The following is a 24,687-nucleotide window of genomic DNA, read 5'->3' as shown; positions in this document are numbered from 1 at the left end:
ATTCAAATCTTATGCATTGAACCAACAAAAACTATTATATCCGACCTACACCAGAGCATATCTGTGATTGTCGACTTACACCGGTGAGGGTCCGAATGTACAAGAATGTAATGTAATATTCGATCTTTCACTGACGTGACATTCACCAATTTCGGTCTTTCACAGTAACATATATATATATTATGTATGTTTTACGCATGCGCATTTGATTCCCCATGCATAACAAAACACGTGGAGTGTCCCGATTCATAATTTCACTTTGGCATTAAATAAAATGCCTCGCTCTTGAAGAAACGATCAGTTTAGCATAAGTTTGTATGATCGAGAATTTGGCTACAATCCATATCTGCTTGGTATACATCTCAAACTAAAACATTCTACATAGATATATCGTTGATTTTACACTTACTAATATTTTACATCCCTGATGCCAACCTGGCAAATAATTGTTTATTATGTTTTGCTATCATCGCTGCATGTTTATCAATACATGACAATTTGAGTAATGACTCATGTAGCAATGCCTAAATAATTTTTTGTTATTAATTGAATAATGAAGAGTATGGTAATCTTTTACGCTGACATCACACTTGGTCATGATTACAGATTTAAGTTAAATGCACAAGAAATGTTGACAAGAAAAAATTTAACAAAAATTTCTTTCCATATGCTAAAAATCGATTTTCTTTTTGATACTCATAGGTTACATTTAGTGCTATTTGAATTAAGAACAACTGATTTGTTATTCATATAAACCCAGAACCAGCGCCAGGGCTCATATGGCCACACCGGGTAGCAAAATTTAGGGAAGAGAAAGGGAGGCATTTGGTAACAGAATATAGGACCCACAGGAGACTGCATCAGGCAGTAAGATATCTAGCACTGGTCCTCAATAAGCCTTAAGTATATGTGGAAATTTATTTATTCAGGACTCGGATAAACCTTAAGCATGTGCAAGAAATAGACATAAGTATACTAAATACCTAAACTAATACAATTGAAACTTAATTGTCTCAGAGTGCGATAGAAGCAAGATAAAATTTAGTGGAGCAACTTGTCTTTAGTCGTCAATCTCATGATACACAGCCGAATATGTATGTAAACGATAGCTAAATTTTATGATCATAGCCGCGAATTTTAAAGGTTTTCGGATCTCGCAAATCAAAGGTGAAATTATCTAATTAAAGGATTTTGTAAAGAAATGTGGAGAAGCCTTATAAATGAAGATGATATAAGAGAAGTTTTTCATTGCTCATCAATCATCAATCAATGGGTATCAAAATCGGTACTATGGTTCTAAATCCAGAAAATATCGCTACCGATAGTGAAGAAAGTGAGAGAGAGTTTACTGAAAACAAAAAAATTCCGATTGACGAGTTAGTCGGAATTTTCGACACAGCAATTGCAGGACTTCAGCAATGTAACTGAACAAGAAATTATGTCCATCTGCAGAATTAAAGAGAAAATATTAGCACAAAAAAAACGTAGCAACTTTAATAACTTACATTGAACGAAATGTTAAATAAAGTAAACAAATAAATATTTTTTTGTAAATTATAATTTTAATCAGCTGCTGTTCCAGTTTTAAATATTAATGTGTCATCTGATAATGTTCTGAATGCTGTCCAATTTCATCTGTATAGTAAATTTTGTGTCATTTTTTTTTATTTAGCAGTCTCTCTCTCTCTCTCTCTCTCTATATATATATATAATTAACAAGCTAGGAAGTAATTGCAATACTGAAAGACCAATTTGGTCTAAAAAATTTTTTTGCGCAATATGCTGCAAAATTAATGAAATGAGAAATTGTAGAGAGCTTGCCAAAAAGTTCAACACATTTTTTTTAAAAAAACAATGTCATTGAAGGGTGAAAAACTACACGCTAGGCTGCACGCAAAATGGAATGTAAAATATATTAAACACAGTAAGATACTAATCGTTGGAAACTAGTAATGGCAAAAAATACATTAAAATACCTATCGATGTGATAAGTGAAAAGTAAAAACATATCAGAAACCAATCGATGGAACAAGTTAAAACAAAAAAATATTTTTAAAAAAATAAATAAAAATATAAAGCGAAAAATGGTAAATTAGCTCAATTCGAAGTCCAATCTGGCTTTTCAAGGGAATTTTCTAATTAAACATCGAACCAAGCTAACTCCATTACGCGTTTCGCCAAAACAGACAATTGAAACTTTTGCGTTAAAATTTTTTATTTAATTAGATGAATTGTTTTTAAAAATTTTTTTAGTCTCAATTCTCTGTTCCAATTTCCCGACGCGTCCGCTCAAAATGACACATTAAGGTGTTAAAAGATGTAAATGCAATTACGATGTACAGCAATAATCAAGATAAAAATAAATAGTGGTCTGCTATTAGTCAAAATATACAATAACTTACGGGCTGGACCTGCTATGTCCAGTTATCAGCCATGTAATGATCTGCTTCTTCCTTCTCACCGTGCAGTTTCTGATAAACAATGCTGTTTCTTTTTTTCCAGCTTATAAACCAAAATTCAGTTGGTATAAAATTCTTCCCTAGCATTTACTGAAAAGTTAAGAAAACCGTAGAAATAGAAAAATTTTTTAGCTTTATAGTTTGAAACCATCTTGGAAAAGCAATTTCAGTGTCTTGCAATTTTCTGTCTATTTTGTTCTTCATTGAGCCATTTTCATTTTTTGTTAGTTTTTCATTAATTATAAATCCTTATTTAAATAAACTGCACAATGCTGTTTGAGAAATTTCCAGTTTAAATGTAGTTTTCCTCTGGTTACAGTTACCAAGAACATCAAAATATTTTAACAGCTTATCATTTTCTTTTTGCTTAGCATTTCAACATGTTACAAGTTAAGCATGCAAAAAAATTCTTCCAGTAATTTATTCAAACTTCAAAATTTATGTTTCTACCCAGTAGAGAGGCTATTTCATGATTACAAACATAATCAATGCTTTCTTTCCCTTTTTTTTCAGTCTATAGTTACTACTTCCTTTCCATTCAAAGACTATTAATGTACAGCAGTGCCTTAGAAGCACTTCGTGAAATTTTTTTATAACTCTCTGTATGTGACTTTTTTATAATTATCTCTATAGTGTGTGTATCCCAAAGGAAAGATTTTAAAACTGAGAACCTTGAAAGTTAGGATACAGAAATTTTCACTCTCCCTCTTATGAGCTGGTATCCGAGAGTAAACCTCACTCATTTGCAGTTCCTCTAGGCATTAAGGAAATTCTGTCACTTTGAAGTTGGGCTAGGACAAAGAACTGTGAAAACTGTGTCTCGCATGTATATGGGCGAGGTGTAGGAAACTTTCAGGCAAACGTGTTTTATTGGAGCACTACATACTTGAATGTAAAGCATGGTACATTAAATGAATGAATTATGAAAAGCTTTGATAGGTATAAATAATATATTCTGGCTCTGAAAACTGTCTTATGCCAATTTCAGTTTAATAAGCAGCAGAGAGTAGTCTAATAAATGACAGTTTTTCTATTAATTTAATGCATTTGTTTTGGTTCTGGGAAATTTGAACATAATAAGCAGCTGAGTTTATTAACCAGTAAGTTTAATAAGAAGTGAGTACTGTATTTTTACAGTTAGTGAATACTATTCAGTAATGATGGTTAAACATAAAGCATGTAAATTAATGTGTATATGTATATCATGTGTATTCAAGCATATCATGGATTGGTTATTGTTGGATGTATATATGCATGGCAAATTGTTGAAATCTGTGTAGAGATAATTAGAAAGTACTGAAATTATTTAAAACTTAATTAATACTGTTGAGGCATAATTAAGGTTGTTTTGTTCTAAAATTTTCAAGAAATATATAAACAACTATTGATATTGATCAGAAAATAATGTCATCTGAGTGCCCAGTCATTTTAGTAATGTGCTGGGCTATTTAAAGGCATATTACAATGCCTGGTGTTTAAATGCAATCAAAACTTAATAATTTATTTTAAGTATATTTTGGAAATTTTATATGATATTTTAACTTTTTCTAGTTCATATATTACAGAATTATTGTTTTCTATTTTAGCGTACAAACTTTTCTCATATACGACTGTTTTCAGTAACTATATTTTTAAGGGTAATGTAAAATTTTGATTGAATTTTTGTGTATTTGATAAACATTGATATAATTTGTACCTTTCTCTCTTTTTTTAAAAAGCTTTTATAAGAACTTCAACATCTGATTATGGGGGAAGCCTTGCGTCAGAGTAGTTCTTTGTTTGAGCTAAATGTTACAAGTAAGTCACTTACTAAACGGCTACACGTATTTTCTTGCTACTTAAGTTACTTACTCGCTAATATTGAGATACTTAAAACTTAAAGCAGTTAAAAAGGCAACTCCAAAGAAAAGCAAGAAGTAAATATCAAGATCAAGTTTTAAAATAATAATAATAATAATGATAATAAAAAAAAAAAAAAAAAAAAGGCTCTTCTCAGAGCCATACAAATTTTAAAAAAGAAATGCCTCTATTGCCAAAACTGTTTCTTTTACAATTAATATGTTTATAAATAGATATCTAATGCTTAATACATCACCGATTTGTGGCATGCAAATTTTAGAAATTGTCCAAATTAATTGCATAGTCTGTAATATGCAAGTTTGAAATGTTGCAAGACTTAATGATGGCTTTCTGAGCAAAAAAAGAATGCTAAATTTTATTAATTTTTGTAAATTTTCAAGTAATTTTTGGATTGATTGTGAAAGTATAAGTATTTGTTGCTTTTCATTTAGTTGTATCTGCAAAGCTCAATTCAACAAGTGTCCTCTTTAAACCGAGCCCATATGTGGAACTTAGTGTTGATGGTGGTGTACCTGTTAAAACAGAGTATAGCAAAAATACATGTAATCCAAAATGGGATGAACAGTTTCCAATGTAAGATAATTTTTTATTTCTTTGTTTGTTGTATTTATCTATTTCTGATGATGGTTTAATTTCATTAAAAGGAAAATTTTATTATTTTGATATTTTTCAATAGTATCATATTTTGAAACCTGTAAAAAGGATTGGAATTAAAAAATGAAATTGAGAGAAATATGTTGTTTTCTTACATTTCTTTCTCCTGAATTGCAAATGTTATGCAAATTTCCTAATTTCTTTTTAAATATGTAATTTTTTTATAAAAAATATTTTCAGCACTGCATTTAATTGATATTTTTTTCTGTCTTCGGTAGGTTTTAGGTGTTAGTGTTCTTTATAATAAAAAATTATTATAAAAGTTGCAGTTCTTAATTTTTGTATTTACTGTAAAATACTGTCAGTGTGTGGTAATTAGCAATTATCCTTTACTTGTCTCACCCTTAGTATTACAGGTCTGTTCGAATCACTCTGGTCGTTGCGCCAGCAATCGAAAGCTTAGTGGACATTTGTCCTTTATTAACACTTAATACAAAATATAAAATACAATTGCACGATACAATATTTACAAAGGCTAGCATGCCCGACATAATCTAAGTGAACTATTTAAAGGCGTATTACAATGCCTGGTGTTGAGTTTATTTTATGATGTTTTTGATCCCTCGCAGGCTGGAGTAATCTTTAAACAGGTCTGCATAGTCCGTAGACCTGTAGTCTTTCGGAAAATATTGATCTCTCAGTAATGAAGTAAGTGGGCACTCTGATGTAATGGAGGGCATCCGTATTGTGTGCTTCGGCTCTACAAGAGCAACAGAAAACTCTTTGGAAGATTGAGTATGTGTGCCATCCTGTTGAGTTGCGGTCCTATCTTTCCTGCCATTGGGCAAGTGTAAACTGAAGAATCCCGTGCTTTGAAGCTTCCTCCGACAGTGGGACATCGACCTCGATGTTAGTATGTGAGGTGGCGTCTTTTGCCAGACTACCAGCTCTTTCATTTTATGTCTATGCCAGCCTATGTCAGCCTATGTGTGATTTAACCCAATTGAGTCGAACTGTCATAGAGTTTGAGTCTAATAGGTGTCGTAGCGTATCAATATGGAGCGGAACCTGAAATCTTTTATTTAGACTTTGTAAGATGCTCTGGCTGTCCGTGAATGCTGACACTTCTGATAGGTGACGTAGCGTATCAATATGGAGCAGAACCTGAAATCTTTTATTTAGACTTTGTAAGATGCTCTGGCTGTCCGTGAATGCTGACACTTCTGAATGACAGGTGTTAATGTTGTAATGATACAACCATAAGAGGGGTCTTTTTAGCGCATGTGACTTAGAAAAGACTGGAACACCGTAGCTGTGTCGCATATAGGATTCGGAGTGAAGCTCCAAGTTGTTATGGAAAGCTACAAATACTGAGCCGACTTGGTTGTTGAATTTGGAACCATTGGTGAAGAGTTCCAGGCCTTGGCCCGTGGGGGTGTACTTAAACCATGAGTATTCTGTGACATCTGCTGGATGCCTTTTAACTTGGGATCTTTGTTCTGCATACCTTTCTGGGATTATGTAACTGCTGTCTATAAAACTGGTTCTTGGTAGTGGATTAAATGGTTGAGGTGTCTTTCGGCTTGGGCTTTCAGATCCAATGGGATGCCGCCTACCAAGATTTGAAGGGTGGCCGTTGAGGTTGTAGAGTAAGCCTTTGTGATCTTAAGTAGGGCGATTCTCTGGATTTGCTGGAGTTTCTGGTTGACCATGGTCATATTTGTCATCCATATTGGATTACCGTATAGAATCATGCATTCTACTCCTTGGGTAGAGTTCTTTAATTAAGAGTCCTTTTAAATTCCATTTTTAGTCTACGTATATATTTAAATGATTTATTAGAGAGTTGGTCCTGGTTTTGACTTCGGCGAGGTGTGGCACCCATGTAAGCTTTTTGTCTAATAGGAAGCCGAGTATTTTAAGGTCTTCTGACATCTGAGTGGGTTGTTTTGCCATTTTATCCTCAGAGGCCTATTGACTAGCTTGTTCCCCTTTGGAAAGACTATCATTTTGGTCTTGTCTTTACTAAACTGAAGCGTATAAGTGCTACTCCACATTCTATTTTATTTAACGCTCTGTGTGCTTTTCTTTCGATGGTTGTTCTATTACCTCCACTCATTATTAGAATCAGATCGTCTGTGTAAGCTTGTATTGTAGCGTCACCTTATAAATCAATATTGAGTACTATGTTGGGTAAGACATTCCAAAGTATTGGGCCTATATTTGAACCTTGTGGGGCTCCTTGGTTGTAATGGTGGAGGATATTGACCCCGTCTGTTTGGTATATTATGGTTCTATTATTTAGATAGCTTCAAATTAGATTGTATATATTTTTTGGACATTTTAGTGTCAGTAATTGATCCAAGAGGGCTGGCCACCGTAGGTGTTTAAAGGCCGATGAAACGCCTAGAGCGATGACACATTTGTGCTCTCCTTTCATTGTATTGTTTTTAATTTCTTTGACTAGATTGTTTAAGGCATAAGTTGTGCTTCATCCTTTTGTGAATCCGGAATCCGTATTGAGCTGGGTTCAGGGCTTTATTTGCCTCCAGATGGTGGTTGAGTCTTTGCGTGAGTAACTTGTTTAAGACTTTGCCCCATGCTGAAAGTAAGCAAATGGGGCGATAAGCATTAGCATATGTTGGATTCTTGCCGTCTTTTTGAAAGAGGACTAACTCTGCAGTTTTCCATTTATCCGGAAAATAGCCTTTTGTAAGGCGCGCATTAAACAGTATGTGGAGATCATCTGAAATTCTTAATTCTTCGATGAAGTCTATATTTATTTAAGTCGTCTAAGCCTGGTGCTTTGCCTCGTTTGGTCTGATCTATGACCCTCTTTATTTCTATGATAAAGAAAAGGGGTCATCTGCTGTGTTTGGGGTTCTTTTGCCGTTTGTCTTGTTGCCCAATGTAATGGGGTATTGTCATCGGCATCATCCTTTGGGAAGTGGAATTGGAGGATTGTCTTGAACGTGTCTTCTAGAATGGTCGTTGTGGTACCATCTGGTCTCAGGATAGCATATAGCTGGAGTGGGCTAAGACTTTTCCCTTTGGCGATTGCATAATAGGTCTTGAAAGGCGAAGCTATGTTGATGCTTTCCCAAAATTTATCCCATGTTTTTCTTTTAGCTTTAAACGTCTGTTGTTTGTAGTCCGCCTGTCCTTTCTTATAAAGTATTCTGAATCTCCTTCTGTCTTCTAGATTAGATCTCTGAAATCTTCTGAGGGCTCTTGTGCGTTTCCACATTAGAGTAAGCTCCTGCTACCACCATGGTTTTGAATCATGGACGGTCTGTCTGCTTGGTCTTTTGAATTTTTAGTAGGTCTCTTTTAGAAGAGCCGTTGTATTGTCTATGTATTTATCAATGTCCTCTGGATCTTCGAGGGTGGTGGGAGTGGTATAATTACCTTGTAGGAGGTAGCGGAACTTCAGCCAGTCGATGTTTTTAAGACGCAATTTATGTCTCTTTGCATTGTCATACGTGAATTGACCTATCTCGAAGTAAATGTTGTTATAATCACTTAGGTTCTCTTCATCTGTGACTCTCCAATTATCTATTGTGAGTGATCCTATCTTCTTAAAGAGGGTAAGATCCACCCAGGAATTTCCTCTTGCCCCTGAGAATGTTGGTATACTATTTGGGTCGTTTATTGATGCGAAGTCTCTTGAAGCAAGGAGCTTACATGCTTGTAATCCTCTTGGGTCGGGGTGACTTGGTCCCCATATGGGATGCTTCGCATTAAAGTCTTTCAACATTATGAAGGGGAAATTTTGGTGGATTTTTATCATGTCTTCTATTTTGACAAGGATGGTGGTTATGTCCTGTGAAGGTGGACATTAAACGGAAGCAATGATGAAGGGGTTAGGACCCCCAATCTTTATCACTGTTATTTCCTCGTCGCTTTTAATTGCTAAAGCCGGAATGGCTCTATCTGTTAGGATTATTGCTGTTTTGGCGTTATGTTTGCTGCAAAATTTCCTGGGAATTGCGGGAAAGCCGTAAAGTTTCCCCTTTTTGAAGTATGGCTCCTGGATACTTGCTATCTTTATATTATTATCTTGTTCAATTTTGTCTCTTAAACTCATCGTAGCACTCCTGGAGTGCTGTAAATTTATTTGAATTACTATCTTATTGTTCATAGTTTATTCTTCTTTTTAGTTTTTCTAGTTCTCTCGCATAGCAAGCACAGTTTTTATCTCTGGTATCATGATTAGTATCTAACCCTGTGTGAAATTTTTCATTTACTTTTGGGCAGTTTAAACATTTTGTTAGTCCAAAGGGATTTGAATCCCGAAGGACTATTAGTTTCGTTTTGGCATTTTGCGTCGGACTCATAAATGTCGGTTCACTTTTCAAACTGTTGCCACAAAATGTTAGAGCATTATATTTGAAGAAATTAAATAATGAAAAATCTGCATAAATGTATGTATATTTCTCGTATTGTGATAAAACAACGGTACATAGAGTCATCGAATTTTGAATAACGTAATCCTCCAACGAATATGAGCATGTGGAAGACCAAATTTGAAATTTGAAATTTGTTTTATGATCGATTTCCTATTTTTTAAAACTTTGACGAATTTTTGATTAACAAACTCAAGGATTTCAAAGCGAGCAATGGCAACGTTGTGCAGAAAAAACATTTTTATCTCCAGCGCGTGAGTCTCTGTATCGGAAATTCTAAAGATATGCTCGTTTTAAAACTATTTTGCGATATTGCTGTTGCACTGGATCTTATGGTTTAAGTGCAAGGAACATGATATTTAATAAAGAAAGGTAACACACAAAATGTTAAAAAACGCCCCTTTGGACGTAATTTAAAATCTGAAACATTTCAGATTTTTTTTTTTTTTAAATTTCTTTGCAATTTACCTTTTGATGCTCCTTTTGATTCTGCACATTTTTGATTCCCTTTGCAATTTTTTGCTGATTAAACCCTAGACATTTGTGACATTGGGTTATTGTTAAGAACTCTTTTATATTATTCCTTGTCCATTTTATGTTAAGTTTTCTTTTTCTTAGTATTGCTTTAAATGTATTTGGGTTTGCAGAGATAACCCAGTGTCATCCATATTTTGCTTTCATTTGTCTGTTCTATGTCCTCATTGACACTGTATATTAGTATCTTTGGGTTGATAAGTGTTGGGTGCTTTGTCTCTAGGTTTTCTGCTAATCTTTTATTCTCTCGTATATGGCCTCTTCGAAGATGTCTAATTCCTTTTTTTTAGTAACTTCGATTAGTACTCCACCCTTTAGTGTGTGGTAAACAAAAGTAAAAAAAGTGTACAATCTTCAAATTTTATCAGGACTTTTGTGTAAAAAGAAAAAAAAAGGGGGGGGGAAGCAGAGAAACTAAATTGCAGAACTGCAGAGATCTAAAGGTTCAAGTCTTTAATTTCCACCGATTTTCGGTGTAATCATTCTAGGTTTAGGTTTTCTGTTTGCCAGAAATTTCTGATACTTATGAATTTATTTTCATTCATTTCTAAAATGATCAGTTATTTGCAACTATACAAAAAACAAAATTTTTGTTATCTGATATAATATTATAATCTGTATTTGAGGAACATCTGAAATAGCTATATTATTATATACTGATTATATTTATAACATTGAAGAGATTACTTATGTATCAGAATTCATTAACATTTTCTGTTAACAAATCTTATCGTATGGGCTTTGAAATTTGAGATGTGTTTAAAATGTTAACATCTATAGAAAATCATTTGCACATGCTTTCACGTACATTGCACATACTTCATTATTGATGAACCCATTTTATTATTTGAGAATATAACTGAAAATTGTTTATGTATATTTTCTCGTGAGATGCTTTTAATAGTTGCATTTTTATAATGTATCCTGGTTTATGCAGTGTAAAATCGTGATTTTCAAATATATAGTATACCTGTAGAATTAAAACTTTCTTTTAAGAGTATTTCTGATAATTGTTTTAGCTGTTAGGTTTTATAATAATTTAATATTCATAAGAGAGATGTATGATGAAAATGCATGAAAGGTTATATATCACATAATATTGGAAAAGAGCAATGCCATGTTGGAAGAATCTGGAAGAAAATTCTGAAAAAAAAAAAAAAAAAAAAATTTTTTTTTTTTTAATTGTTTGTTTGTTGAAAGAGTATTCTTGAGAAAAATGTGCGTTCAAGCTATGAAAGAAACGAAAGTGATTTCAGCTATAAGATAAGTACTGTGTGACAGTTGGCTTTAAACATTCTTAGCAAATTGTTTGAACTTGGTAACAGCATTCATGTGTCATGTAAATGATATCACAGTTAGATTGATCCTAGTTTTTTAATTAGTGCTAGCATTTATTAGCAAGTTTTACTTCTTATATGAAGCTGTAGAGAAGAACACTGCAAGTTTGTAAAAGACATTATCTTATTTTTCTTTATGTATGTAAAAAGTTTCATAATTAAATGTTCACAGAAGTTGTTTACCTGGTATTATACTGAATCTATTTTTGATTGCACATAACCATGCTATCTAAAATTTAATTTGATTTGTTCTGTTTGAGCAAAAATGAACAGATCTTTTAGTGATCTGTGTAGCTCACTCAATAAATGGATTTTTTCACTAACATTAATTTAGAGGATTTATTATACTATTATTAGAAGCTACTTGGCTGTGGTTTAACTGTGTAGCAATTTCTCATATGTTAGAGGGAGATTTTATTTTGTATTACTTTCGTCCCCAGTTGCTTATGACTATCATCTTCAGTGGCTGTCTCTTTACATTGTTATTTCTCAAGCATTCAGATTTTTAGAGCAAAGTTTCTAAAACTAGAGCTGAGCTATTTACTTAAAATGCTCTCACATCATATTGATACTGCTGAATATTGTCACTATACTGTATTTCAATTTTCTCAATTTATACAAAGACAGTACATGATAATTACTCATGCTCTTTTAAGGATACCAGTTACTATTTCACATTTATAGTCAGAAAACAAATAATATGATAAGAGAAATGATATTGCAGTTCTTGTATGTTTCCATCTGCCAGCCAAAGAGTAAGCTATTGAAGCATGATTGACCTATGCTGTAAAAGTTATTGATGCATGATGTCTTTTTGTATTATGTACCAATGTATAGTTTAATCAATCTCAGAGTTTTGATGAAAGTAAACTTCAGTAATATAGAGGTTCTGTAACTGCTCGGAGATACGTAGACAAGGTATTGGAACCCCATGGTAGACTGTTTATAGATGACAATGCGTGACCTCATCAAGCATATATGGTATCAGAATACTTGCAAATGCAGGATATTATGTGAATGGATTGGCCACCTTATTCACCTGACTTGAACCCGATTAAGTACGTGTGGGATGCTTTAAGATGCTGAACTTTCAGTGCACCAAATTCCTCCCTAAACCCTCCAGGAGCTGAAAAGCACACTTAGTAATTCCACAAGACTTCATAAATTCCAGAAGACTTGATCAATGCTTAGGTGATCATACACCATATTAAAGAAAAAAATTTTCCACAAGAGGTGATTGAATTTTTTCATCACTTTCCATAAATTTGGTTTTAATTTCAATATTTTGTGAATAATCAACTGCCAAACATTGTAATTTATGTAAATTAATGCTTTTGTACAAATTTCTATTAATAATTTTTCATTACGTGTCAGTAATGTTTTATTTCTCTCATTATCCTTTAATTTTGACCAGTGTGTGTGTGTGTGTATAAAAGATAAAAATTTAATTTTGAGATTAATAGTAAATTATCATCATATAAAATTTCTTTTATTCTTGTAAACAATTAAAATGATTTTTTTTTCAATTAATGGTAATATATTTCCCCCCCCCAGACTCGTGACACCATACTCCAAATTACACTTTAGAGTTCTGAATCACAGTTCTCTAATGAAGGATGGTCTCCTAGGAGAAGGTTCCATAGATTTATACAAGTTGCTTGTGAAACATGAAGGAAAATGTATGTTTTTTGTTTATAATATTTAAATAAAATAGCTTACATTTAGTGTTTTGATTCCAGTAACAGTCCTTATGAATTATAATTTTTCCCATTTAATTTTTATTAGTGGAGAAATTACCATGTCCTGTTGAGTTAAACACCAACTGTAAGACAGGAAGGTCATCCAGTCATCTTGTTACTGTTATAGATGGCTTGCATATAGATTTAACAAGATTTCCCTTAAGAGGTCATTCAGAAAGTCTTAATAATGATGGTAAGTTACTTTGTGTCAGTGCTGTGAAAGGTTTTAAAAATTACATCTTTTATCGAACATGAAGCATGTTCTCGAAGTGCTATCAGATTTTTTAGATCACTATCCTCATCATATACTAAATTATTCCAAGGCCTGTTCTCGATTTTAATATGGAACTTTTTCTGCAAAGTGTTTTATTGGAAAACATGGGTGACTATCATAGATCTTAAGAGAAATTAGCCATTTTGAAGGCATAAACCCATGTAACACTAAAAAAAAAAAAAAAAAAAAAAAAAATGTTTTAAAAATGTTTTAGGGTAATTTTTCTATTATAGTATTGGCATGATAAAGAGAGAATCAGTGTTATTTCATAAAGGTTATACTGAAGTTTCATTAAAAAATATATATCGGCCACCATCTTACTTTTAATTAATTAAAATAGTTTTACTATTTCCAAATAAGTTGAGTTTTTTCATTTTTAAAGTCACAAAAGTCAAATAGCATAACATTAAAAGAAATTTCTTTTTAATGCGTTGAATTTTTCTTTATTGCCTCATTGCCCCAAGAAGATCTAAATGCATTAATGATTTTCTTGTGGCATTTTGTGGATATATTTGCAATCACTGTCTGTTTTTTATTTACTGTATGCCACAAAACTTGAAACAGCTTGGTTTGTGTGAAGGTCTTATGAACAGAGGTATTGCCTTCCATTTCATCAATATTTGGTTAGAATAATAATAATAATATTATTATTATTATTTTGAATCTTATATAAAAATATGTAATGCTGAAAAAGTAGTTTTGAAGATAGAGGCCATTCAAAATTAAAATAAATAAAAAAATGTTTGTTTAAAAATATTTTATGCAGTTAATGCCACGCAATATCTTTAGGACATAAAACATCTTCAGAATGATTTTTATTTGTTGCATTTGTGACATGCTGGGGGAGGGGAAAGAAAGAAAAAAATCTGATAGTAAATTTTGCACCTGTTAAACATTTCTTTAGTAGAAGACAGCATGTTTTATTTACTGTGTCTTTAGCATAGTATTTGAAGTAGTCAGAAATATTATGCACATTTGTGATGCACTATTTTCAATTTAATTCTATCTGCAAATAAATTCTATTGTTTATAAGGATGTTTGCAAAGGATGGTTTCACATCCTTTGCTAATATACACTCGAGAGCCAAAACATTATGACCAGCCCTACATTTTGCGATGAACACGCCTGGATGACGTGGAAGGCACATGATCAGGTGGAAGTGGTATTTAACTGCTGCTGGAGAGTCTGAAGAATCATTCTTTCACTTACCTCTGTGTGTGATGGGCAAGGCTGCGGATCTAAGCGACTTTGATAGAGGGCAGATTATAATTGCTTGAAGGCTCGGAACAAGTATTTCCGAAACTGCACGACTCGTGTGTTGTTTGCGATCTACAGTTGTTAGTATGCATGAAAAGTGGATGAATGATGGTGAAACCAGCAGTAGACGACATGTTTTTGGACGTCCACATGCTATCAAAGAAAAAGGTCGTCGGAGACTGTCTTGCATGGTGAAGCAAAACTGGAGCTAGACAGTGGCTCAGCTGACAGCCGAAAACAATTCAGGTCCCAGTAGAAAAGTATCGGAGCACACTGTTCAGCAGACACTGTTGGATATGGGGCTATGCAGCAAACGTCCCACTCGCTTGCCTTTGCTGACCAAGCGTCATCGCCAACTGCGCCTGCGCTGGGCCTGGGAACATCGCGACTCGTCTATGGATCAGTGGGAGAGAGTTGTCTGGTCAGATGAATCACGGTTTGTCATTCATCACGCCGATGGCCGTGTCAGGATACGCCATCTTCCAGGCGAACAGTTGCTCCCTCAATGCACAGTAGGTCATACACAGGCCGGTGGTGGCGGTATTATGCTGTGGGGGACATTCTCTTGGGCGTCTCTGGGACCCGTGGTTGGGGTAGAGCAGACCATGAATGCTACAGGGTATCTGACATCATCTACAGAGTATATATCATTGCAGACCAGCTGCACTCTTAGATGGCCTCTGTTTTTCCAGCTGGAAATGGAATATTCCAACAGGACAACGCCCCGTGTCACAAGGCTACGATTGTGTTGGAGTGGTTCCAGGAACATGATGCTGATTTGCAGTTAATGTCCTGGCCGCCTAGCGCACCGGATCTCAATCCGATAGAACACATTTGGGATGTCATGGAACGGCAGCTCGGAGGTCAAAGACCACCAATTCGCAATATCTCGGATTTGCATGACTGTTGCTACAACATCTGGTACAATCTGTCTCTGGCCATCTCTCAAGGACTTGTGGCATCCATGCCAAGGTGGGTTGAAGCTGTGTTGCGCGCCAAAGGTGCCCCAACTTGTTATTGACAGGTGGTCATAATGTTTTGGCTTTTGAGTGTATTAGCCATAGTCACAAATATAGTAAACCGTATATTATTTCAGGCTTTAAATAAATGGAAGTCTGACGCTTTGTTGAACGAAGTCTATTCGGTGTACAGTGGCTTATAAGAATGTTCACTGGTAGATCTGCAGTAACATATTTCAAAGCTTTGTTGATTGCTTAAAATAAATCAGAATGTTTTTAAGAAATAAGGGGGGGGAATTGAACAACATTTACAATTGATGGTTGTAACATGGCTTGCAAAATTGACGTGTTTTACAGATGTGCGAGCATTTCAGTGCTTTGAATGTAAAGCATCAAGGTGCAAACAAAACAGTTATTGTTATGATAGAATTCATTCGTGCTTTTGTGTCTAAACTGCAAGTTTTCAGTACAGAATTGTTTCTTAAAATTACAAGTATTTCTCAAACGAAAATTGAAAAAATTTACAAGCAATTTGGATTTGTACGAAAAACTAGATTAAGCAAAAGTTACTGAAGAGTTTTCTTTGCAATATATCCTTAATTCAATGAATTTTCATTGAGGTTTTTTTTTTTTTTTTTTTTTTTTTTTTTTTTTTTTTTTTTTTTTGAGTTCATAGAGTTATCAAAAACACTCAAATTTTATGTACCCTGATGTAACTGCACTTGCAAAAATTTATCAACATAAGGGAAAAGTTGAAATAAGTCTGATTAGAAAGAATATTTGGCAGTATGAGCAAAAATCCAATACTAAAATTACAGAAATGTGGAATTCAATTTTAGAGACATGTAGCTGTCTGAAAAAGCTGGTGTTTCCTGTTTTCACAATTATTTCATCTGCCTGTGAGTCATTATTTTCAGCAATGAATAACATTAAAGATTCACTTAGAATCCGTTTGTCAGATGACTGAAGTTCAGCTTACATTCTACAAAAAGTAATAACGTATAAATCTAATATAAATTGTTTGGCATCTAATTTGCAACATCAGAAATTGCACTAGTTTTTTTTCCTTATAAAATAAACATAAAATTTTTAACGTTGTGATTGCTGTATAAATGACTGTTTCTGGTTTAAACAATGGAAATTATTTGCAGATAGAATTGAAAATAGTGCATCACATATGTGCATAATGCTTCTGACTATGCTTCAAATATGACTTATGACTTCAAATACTATGCTAAAGATACAGTAAATAAAACATGCTATCCTCTACTAAAGAAATGTGTAACGAATATATTAAATATTTCTTTCAAAAAATTGGCACATAAGTGTAGAAAGGTACCTATCCTGGTTCTGCAGCAGGGAAGGTTTTTATGATACTTTCTAGTTATCTGTCAAATCCTGAAAAGAATTCACCAGGCGATGCATTATGCCACCAAGATAGGCAATCAATAATATTGTGTAGTATATAATATTGTGTAGTAAGGTATTTAATGCTTCAACACAAGTATGCACATGCATGCAGCACACAAGTGCAGGTTTCAGCTTTTCAACTTTTACTGTCATTTTTCTTGTTTTGATTAAGTCATTCTTCTTGTAGTGCTTCTTCTGATATGTGTTTGATTAGTTTGTGGATTTTTTTGTTGTAAGGAATCTATCGTATTGGAGTTTACCAGCTGATGAAAAGGAAAGCATTGCATTTCTTTAAGTGTGCGAAAAATTAGTTACTAATGATTGGGGATGTTTTGGAAGGGTTGGGCAGGTGATCAGAAAGTACTGATTTTGTTATCATATGTAAAGTTATTATTACTAATTTTGTTCTTTTAATATGTTAAAAGCTGAGATATCAGATTTGTAAATTAATAGTTTGATTTTTTGCCCCCCTGATTAGCTGAAATTTTTTAAATAATTTAAAAATATTTCTTTAGGGACTGCCTTTTTTATTTATTCATTTTTTGTATTTTGATGTACAATTTTTGTTTAGAAAACTGAAGTATCATAATTTAATTGCAAAGCTGCTTTTCAGATTTACATTTGTATAAGCTAAAACTGAGGACAACATCAAAATTTCTGTATACTATATCTTTCTTCCCCACCTTCAAAAGTAATTTTTTTGTATAAATTTATGTTTGCATGTATTTTATTGCTCCTACTTTCGTTTGCAGTATTAACAGAGTTAAATTATGTATTTCATTTATTTTTAGAAAGAATATATTTCTTTGCAATTAATAACTTCTGCAATATCTGCTTTATTTGTAAATTTAAATGCCTTTTAAAATTATGTGTGTAATTTTAAAATTATGTGTATTTACATTGGAAAAGATACTTCCTTTCTTTAACCATTGTTTTACATTCTAGTTAATCACACAGATGAAAGCCATTCCAGTGTTAGTTTCCGACCAAATAATCGCTCACAAAGACTTTCTGCCACTGATGATCCTAGTAGTTCTTATATTTCCAATAATGTAAGTGGTGGTGTAAGGATTCGAACTCGTCGAACAAACAACCACAATCCTGCCTCACCTAGTGGAAATGTGTCACCAGCTAATGGGCTGTCCCCAAATAGTGGTGTCCGCAGGCTTCAGAATGACAATCGACACCAGTCGCTTCCTGCAATTGTTAATGATTCTACAATATCTCCGTCTGTTGGTATGGTTCTCAATCAATGTACTAAATTTTATTTATCTCTTCATATCTTTTGTTTCAAAATTTAAAAGAACAAATGTGCAATTATTTCTGATCTTACGTAATCAAAATGCTGTCAGTTACAAAAAAAAATGTTATAATTGAAAAGGAAGTAAGGTTGTTGAAAACATTTAATAAAAACATTCCTCGTTTAAACTCTAATCATAAATAAAAGATAACTAACACTTCATAAATCTGCATTTTTCATAACTGAGCTACTGCAGGAAGACTTAATTTGCACATTTGTGCTTGTCAGTTTCTGTACATCCAAACAAAAGTAATACAATTGTGGTGTACCTTTCATATTTTGAGATGTGTATTTTGTTTGGAGGTTTTTCTCTTAAAGAATAATTACATTTGTCCACAATTTTGATACCATCAAATGATGAGAAAAAAAATGCCCTACCTAATAGTAATGGAAATTAATTAATTTAATGTAAACATAACCAGAAACATATAAACAAGGACTGCTACACCATTTTGATTAGGAAAAGGCAAAAATTTTATTATTTATCCAAGTTATTACTATTTACAGTGCCTTTAATGTCAAAATTCATTCATAATGTTTCAGGAAATTATTTGCTTGATGCTGAAACCCTAATCTTAATACTTAGAGGGCATCCTTCATTGAAAGAGAACATCTCAATGTAAAATTAAAAATTAAGCAAAAAAAAAAAAAAAACCAGCTTTAGTAGATGGTTTTAAGTATTATTTTCCTTTATAAGTAAGGGGGAAGGAATTTTGCTTAATACAATTGTGGTGTACCTTTCATATTTTGAGATGTGTATTTTGTTTGGAGGTTTTTCTCTTAAAGAATCTAGTTTCATCTCTATTAATTATATTGTGTCTTGGAATATTCAATGGAATGTATGAATATTTTCGCTAATTTATCTTTAGCAAAGCTGGCACTTTGTCTTTTATATTGACCTTATGCACAATTTTTTTTTTTTTTTTCCGTACAAACTTTAAATCAACAAACACATTTGATATTTCTTGAAACATTATGATTTGTTTCCCTCCTGAAAAAGAGGGGCTTGTGTGTGAATTGTGTGTGAACACCCTCAAAATCGATAGAATTATTTAGAATTTAGGTCTAACAAAGTTTGCTTTTTTGGAGAAGAGGTATTTTAAGTGATTATTAAAAATCAAAACAAAGCTGTTTGGTGACTTAATCTGTCAACTAGCTTATCTTTGTCACTTGACAATTTTTATAATATATTTTGATTTTATTTGGTGGCTTAAAAAATTTATTCTATAATCTTTTGATAATACTAACTGAATTGTAAGTCACAATATGCGAACCATTTTCCGCATTTTCATCTACAAATGTTTATGCTGTATACTCTTTCGTATAATGCACACTTTTATTACAAAAAATAAAATCTAGATTTATACGTGTCTCTTATACACGAGATATAAAAATGATAGATTAAAAATAAGGAAAAGTTGAGCATACAAAAAAAGAAATGACATACCTTATGAACTTAAAAATTTCCTTTATCCAATAACATGAAAAGTTTGTCTTATTCGTCTTCCACATTCAAACACATCATCGAATTCCGTTTCATCTTCACCATCATTGTTACTCTGATCCATAAATAAATAATCCATCTTCTATCTAGATTATTAGATATACTGCATTTTTAAATGACTTTTGAATTACTTTGGGTTTGATATCATTCCATGCTTTTATTATCCACTCACACACTATTTCTAGACTGGTATGATGGATTAGGTCTCCTTTTTAAAATGTTTTTTTTACCTTCCAACATCTACATATTTTACTGTTGTTTTAAATTTTCTTTGAATGGTTTATTGATACACACATCTAAAAGCTGAAATGATGGCATTAACCATTAGATGGGATCTGAACGTGTCTCAAACTAAAAAAACTTCCTGGATTCTTTGAGGAAACAGGACACTATTACCAAACATTTCTTATCCACAGTTTCACACCATTTTCGTCCATACGTCCTTTCCTTTGTAGATCCTTTGGCAGCTCCAGAACCGGAAACTCTTTTTTGACATAATATAAAAGTGAGCTTGAACAATTTTATAAAAGTTCAAGCTTACTTTTTATAAAATTGCTCTAACAGTCTGCAAAAAATAATAAGCCGAATCCAATTCGAAGATTAAGGAACAACGCAATCTGCAACATTAACTGAATTAGATAATTTTAGCTTAGCTTATACCATCCGTTATACATTAAACGCGCATTCGTAAATGTATTTTGCGCACACACATATTCGCAGCCATAAAGGTCTTACGCGCATGCATCAATGAGACGCATGCACAGAAAGTTTGTAGCTTTGAGGTCCGGGTTATAGATCATTCCGGATTATGGGTGTCTGAATTAACGACTTTTGACTGTAATTTAAAGTTGATATTGCTGAATATTAAAATTAGCCTGTATCTCTAAACATTTACTTAAATTGTTGCTTTAAGTATATGTCTTGACTGTTATAGTTAAAATAATTTTGGTTTGCTTAATTAGGGTACTTGGTGCTATAGTATTCCCTGCATTTTATTTTAAGTGTAAAATTAGTTTTGCAATTCATTTAAAAAAAAATTTAAATATAATCTCTTGCATAGTATCTCCTGATGCTAGTGGATCACAAGGCTTGCCTTCCTTTGCAATAACTGTCAACAACACTGTACCTTCAGCAAGACCATCAACTTCAATAGGAGCAGCTAATATGAATGGAGCCTTATCAAGTGCAACTAGTCAAGCGCCTCAGACTGCACAGCCACAATCATCACAACGATCAAATAATCAACGGCAAGCAAATAATTCTGAGGAAGAAACTTTGCCTTTAGGGTTAGTTAATTTTTATTATAAAATGAAATTTGTATCTAAAAAAAATTGCCTTCACTTTAGATAAAGATTGCATAAATATTGTCTCCTGAGTTCTGAATAAATTGCAGAGGAAGACAGGCAATAAAATCATTGGTGATCTGCTAATGTGAATATGTGTTTACTCATATAAAGGATACATATTTTTAAATTGATTTAGTGTAATAAGAGTTATCCGAGACATTCTCAAAGCCCAAAGCTCTAAAGCAGAATATTTTTCATTGTTCTGCATCAGACCAGATTCTTGAAAATGATCAAGGAATATATCCTCCATGTAAATTATATACACCGAGTATTCCTTTGTCAGCTGAATAAGATGGGTAATAGCACATCCAACAAGAAGAACAATATTTGTAGTGGAACATAAGATTTCATTTTATTCAGAATGTCAGAAAAAAAGTGACTTCAAATCATGCCCAACAAGTACAAATATCATGTCTTAACATCATTTATGTTCTGCTGAGGAGTAACATCTCTTCAGAACACTACTGTCAAGCATTTGATGTATGTAAATTTCCAGTGAAAAGAAGCAGCTTTGATAATTGCAGCTGAAGTCTCATGAAGGTTTACCAGAAATCCAGCCAAAGCAAACTTCCCAAAATTAAGACCGTGGCTTATATGAGGAGCTGACAGATATGTATCTAAACTTGGACATTTATTCTTTTCTTATACACTGATTATAATATGGTCGTAGGTTTTACTCATCGAGTTGAAACAGTGACTTACTCAAGAAACAACTGCGGTCTTTGTACAGCAAAGGTATGGACCTGCTGCGAAAATGATAGGATCTGTATCATAAATCCCATGGCAATTTCTTTTACTTTCCAATAAAGGTATTCTTTTTATTCAACTTTTCATTTGGGCAACCATTATATTTAAAATAATACAAAAGTTATGCTTAGTTATAATGCTAAAAGAACTGATGTATTTTTTAATTTGCTTAATTACAACCACTGGCATATTTCATGGAAATTTCATTTGATTGTGAAATTCATGGATATTTAGTATTTTCTCTATGCAGAGACTGGAAGGGTCAAGATCAGTGTAAGATGTTTGTTTCTAGATTAGTACTGCTATAAAAAGAAATAATTTTCATATTTATGCATTGATATGTGAATTATTTGCATAGTATTAGTAATGAATAAAGTAATAATTATGTTGTGTCTTATTATTTAGTGGTATGGTAATATGGGTAGATATTTCTGTGGTTTTATAATAAAACTATGTTAAATATATTTAATTTCATTATGTACCCTTGCAGTATGTGCTTTTAATGTACACCAAACCCTTGCAGAACGGAACTCTGCATATACTTATTATCTTAATTATTTTCATTTAATTTGTCCATAGAATTTCATTTTCTTTTCAACATTCATTCTTTAACAGTAAATGCTTGCTGATATCAGCTATCAACAATTTCAAAAGATTTCTATCGATTGAAAACAAAGACTTCTTACAAAGTGCAAAAGCAATGGAGACATGAAGGCTCTTCAGATAGAAGAAGAGAGAAGAAGTAGTCAATTAATCAAGAAATGAGGAATGAAGAATTTTATGATCTTACAACACTAGTTGACAGTAAAACCAGTGATAATGAAGAAGATAACTTGTCTTTAATTTACAAGAAGTTAAATTAATTGTTAAAAAAGACAAAAACTATCCGATTTTTCAATGGAGAATGACCCAAATGAAGAAAGCAGATTACATTTTACAAGAAGTATTGAAAATATCTGTGCTTCCATTGCAAAACGAGAGCTGTGTTGGTCATAGTTTGAAGCTTCAGAGGGGGAAAGGGGAGTTATCATATACTTACTGAGCAATAATAAAAGTCCTTTTATTATTGCTCAGTGCTAAAGTTTGTTTTATTTTCCCTTTTAACCCCTTATAAGTGTCACCCAAATCCAGTTCATGCAACCCATTCATGCCAAAATGAGAATACCTGACCTGGACTTGGACAGGAGAAAAATTAGTATGTCTATTTCATGAAGCCTGAAATGAGTTCATTTTCACTTATCAAATGCCTAATGAAATGTAATTCACTGTTTTGTTTATAAATGTCGATACTTGTTTCATATTTATTTGAAAGTCGGGTGAGATTAGCTATGAAAGCACTTATTGGAAATTTGAGTTTTTTTTTAACTCTAAAAAATTCCATTTTTGATGCATTTTCCTGAAATAATTCCATAGGCAGGATTGTTTAAATTTTATGTACTTTTTAAATCTGAATTATATCTAACATATTTTTTCCCATGTAAAGTTAACTTTGTTGAGCATAATTTTGTCATATATGCAGTGTATTAATGACAATATCTGCATCTGGCAATGATTTACTGTATATTTTTCATTTTTTTAAATGAGATGTGTGCAATTTATATTTCATTACTAATGCATATAAACTATAAAACTCCAATCGTACCTCCCTACATATAATAAATGTTAAGTGTCAAAATTTACTCATTTAAATTTATTATAAATTTTCTCGCTTTCATCATTTATGAATAAAATTTGCTGTATCTGGTATTTTTTAAAGCCATTATTCTTTATTTAATTTTGAAAATATTTTTATATTTAAGGTATCGGGTTTTTAAGATATTTGTGATTTAGGCTGCAATTTTCAATAATTAAAATGAAAGACTTTAATGACCTTCATTAAGGAATATTCCTTTAGGTCCTAAATGAATATTGTATTATTTTACAAATGGTTATAAAATGAGGTACATTTTTTTTAGTTAAATAATGTTTCATCGTATTTTCACCCTAATCTAAAATTCTTTCATTGCTGCTTTTCTGGTTCTTATTTATTATTATATTTTTTAACATTAGAAACTTTTATTTTTGTAGTATGTGACTATAAAAAGTATATTTTCATAGTATGGCATAAAAATTACAAGTGTCATGATCTTCAGTAGTAGCATTCACATTGACTTAATACAATACTAGTTTTGGTTATTTATTGTCTAAAACCAGGCTAGAATGGTCATCTTGCACATTTTTAATACCATCCAATTTTAAGCAAATTCTGTGATCTGCTGTGCATGATTGTATTGTAAGTTTGTTTTGTTGTTATTATTTTTAGTTAAATAATGTTTCATCGTATTTTCACCCTAATCTAAAATTCTTTCATTGCTGCTTTTCTGGTTCTTATTTATTATTATATTTTTTAACATTAGAAACTTTTATTTTTGTAGTATGTGACTATAAAAAGTATATTTTCATAGTATGGCATAAAAATTACAAGTGTCATGATCTTCAGTAGTAGCATTCACATTGACTTAATACAATACTAGTTTTGGTTATTTATTGTCTAAAACCAGGCTAGAATGGTCTTCTTGCACATTTTTAATACCATCCAATTTTAAGCAAATTCTGTGATCTGGTGTGCATGATTGTATTGTAAGTTTGTTTTGTTGTTATTATCAATATTATTATGATTATTATCATTTCTGTTAGTCATTTATAATAGAAAAATGTACAATTGCTATGGAAAAGTCTTTGCCAATTTTATATTTCTAACACAAAAATAAAATATAAAATGTTTCTTTAACTTTCTGGATCAAAAAAAATTTAAGCCTTACTCTGATACTGCAATAATGATGAAATCATGTATTTTCTGATTGTTCGGCTTCCCTGACCCTTACTCTAGCATTAGCATTTCATTAAAAGCCATGAACTTTCAATTCTTATATAACATTTTATAATACAGCAATGTCTCGTTACACAGCAGTGAGTTCTGTT

At 32.4% G+C, this 24,687-nt stretch overlaps 1 protein-coding gene across 3 annotated transcripts in view; it reads left to right on the top strand.

Annotated features, from left to right (window-relative positions):
• Su(dx) (WW domain containing E3 ubiquitin protein ligase suppressor of deltex) overlaps positions 1–24,687 on the top strand; it is a 117,004-nt gene that overhangs the window by 5,534 nt on the left and 86,783 nt on the right. For all 3 annotated transcript variants that reach the window (XM_035374290.2, XM_035374291.2, XM_035374292.2), the window contains 6 exons: positions 4,178–4,256; positions 4,751–4,892; positions 12,745–12,869; positions 12,976–13,122; positions 17,775–18,065; positions 20,694–20,919. In XM_035374290.2, the coding sequence (XP_035230181.2) occupies positions 4,205–4,256; positions 4,751–4,892; positions 12,745–12,869; positions 12,976–13,122; positions 17,775–18,065; positions 20,694–20,919 (983 nt within the window). In that variant the 5' untranslated portion in view covers positions 4,178–4,204. The remainder of the gene's footprint in view (positions 1–4,177; positions 4,257–4,750; positions 4,893–12,744; positions 12,870–12,975; positions 13,123–17,774; positions 18,066–20,693; positions 20,920–24,687) is intronic.

Source organism: Stegodyphus dumicola, chromosome 10 (genome assembly GCF_044657685.1).
Source record: "Stegodyphus dumicola isolate Sdum_Otavi_A_Nest chromosome 10, ASM4465768v1".
Lineage (NCBI taxonomy): Eukaryota > Metazoa > Arthropoda > Arachnida > Araneae > Eresidae > Stegodyphus > Stegodyphus dumicola.
The sequence above is the reverse complement of the archived record's forward strand: the minus strand, read 5'-3'. Positions and strand labels throughout refer to the sequence as shown.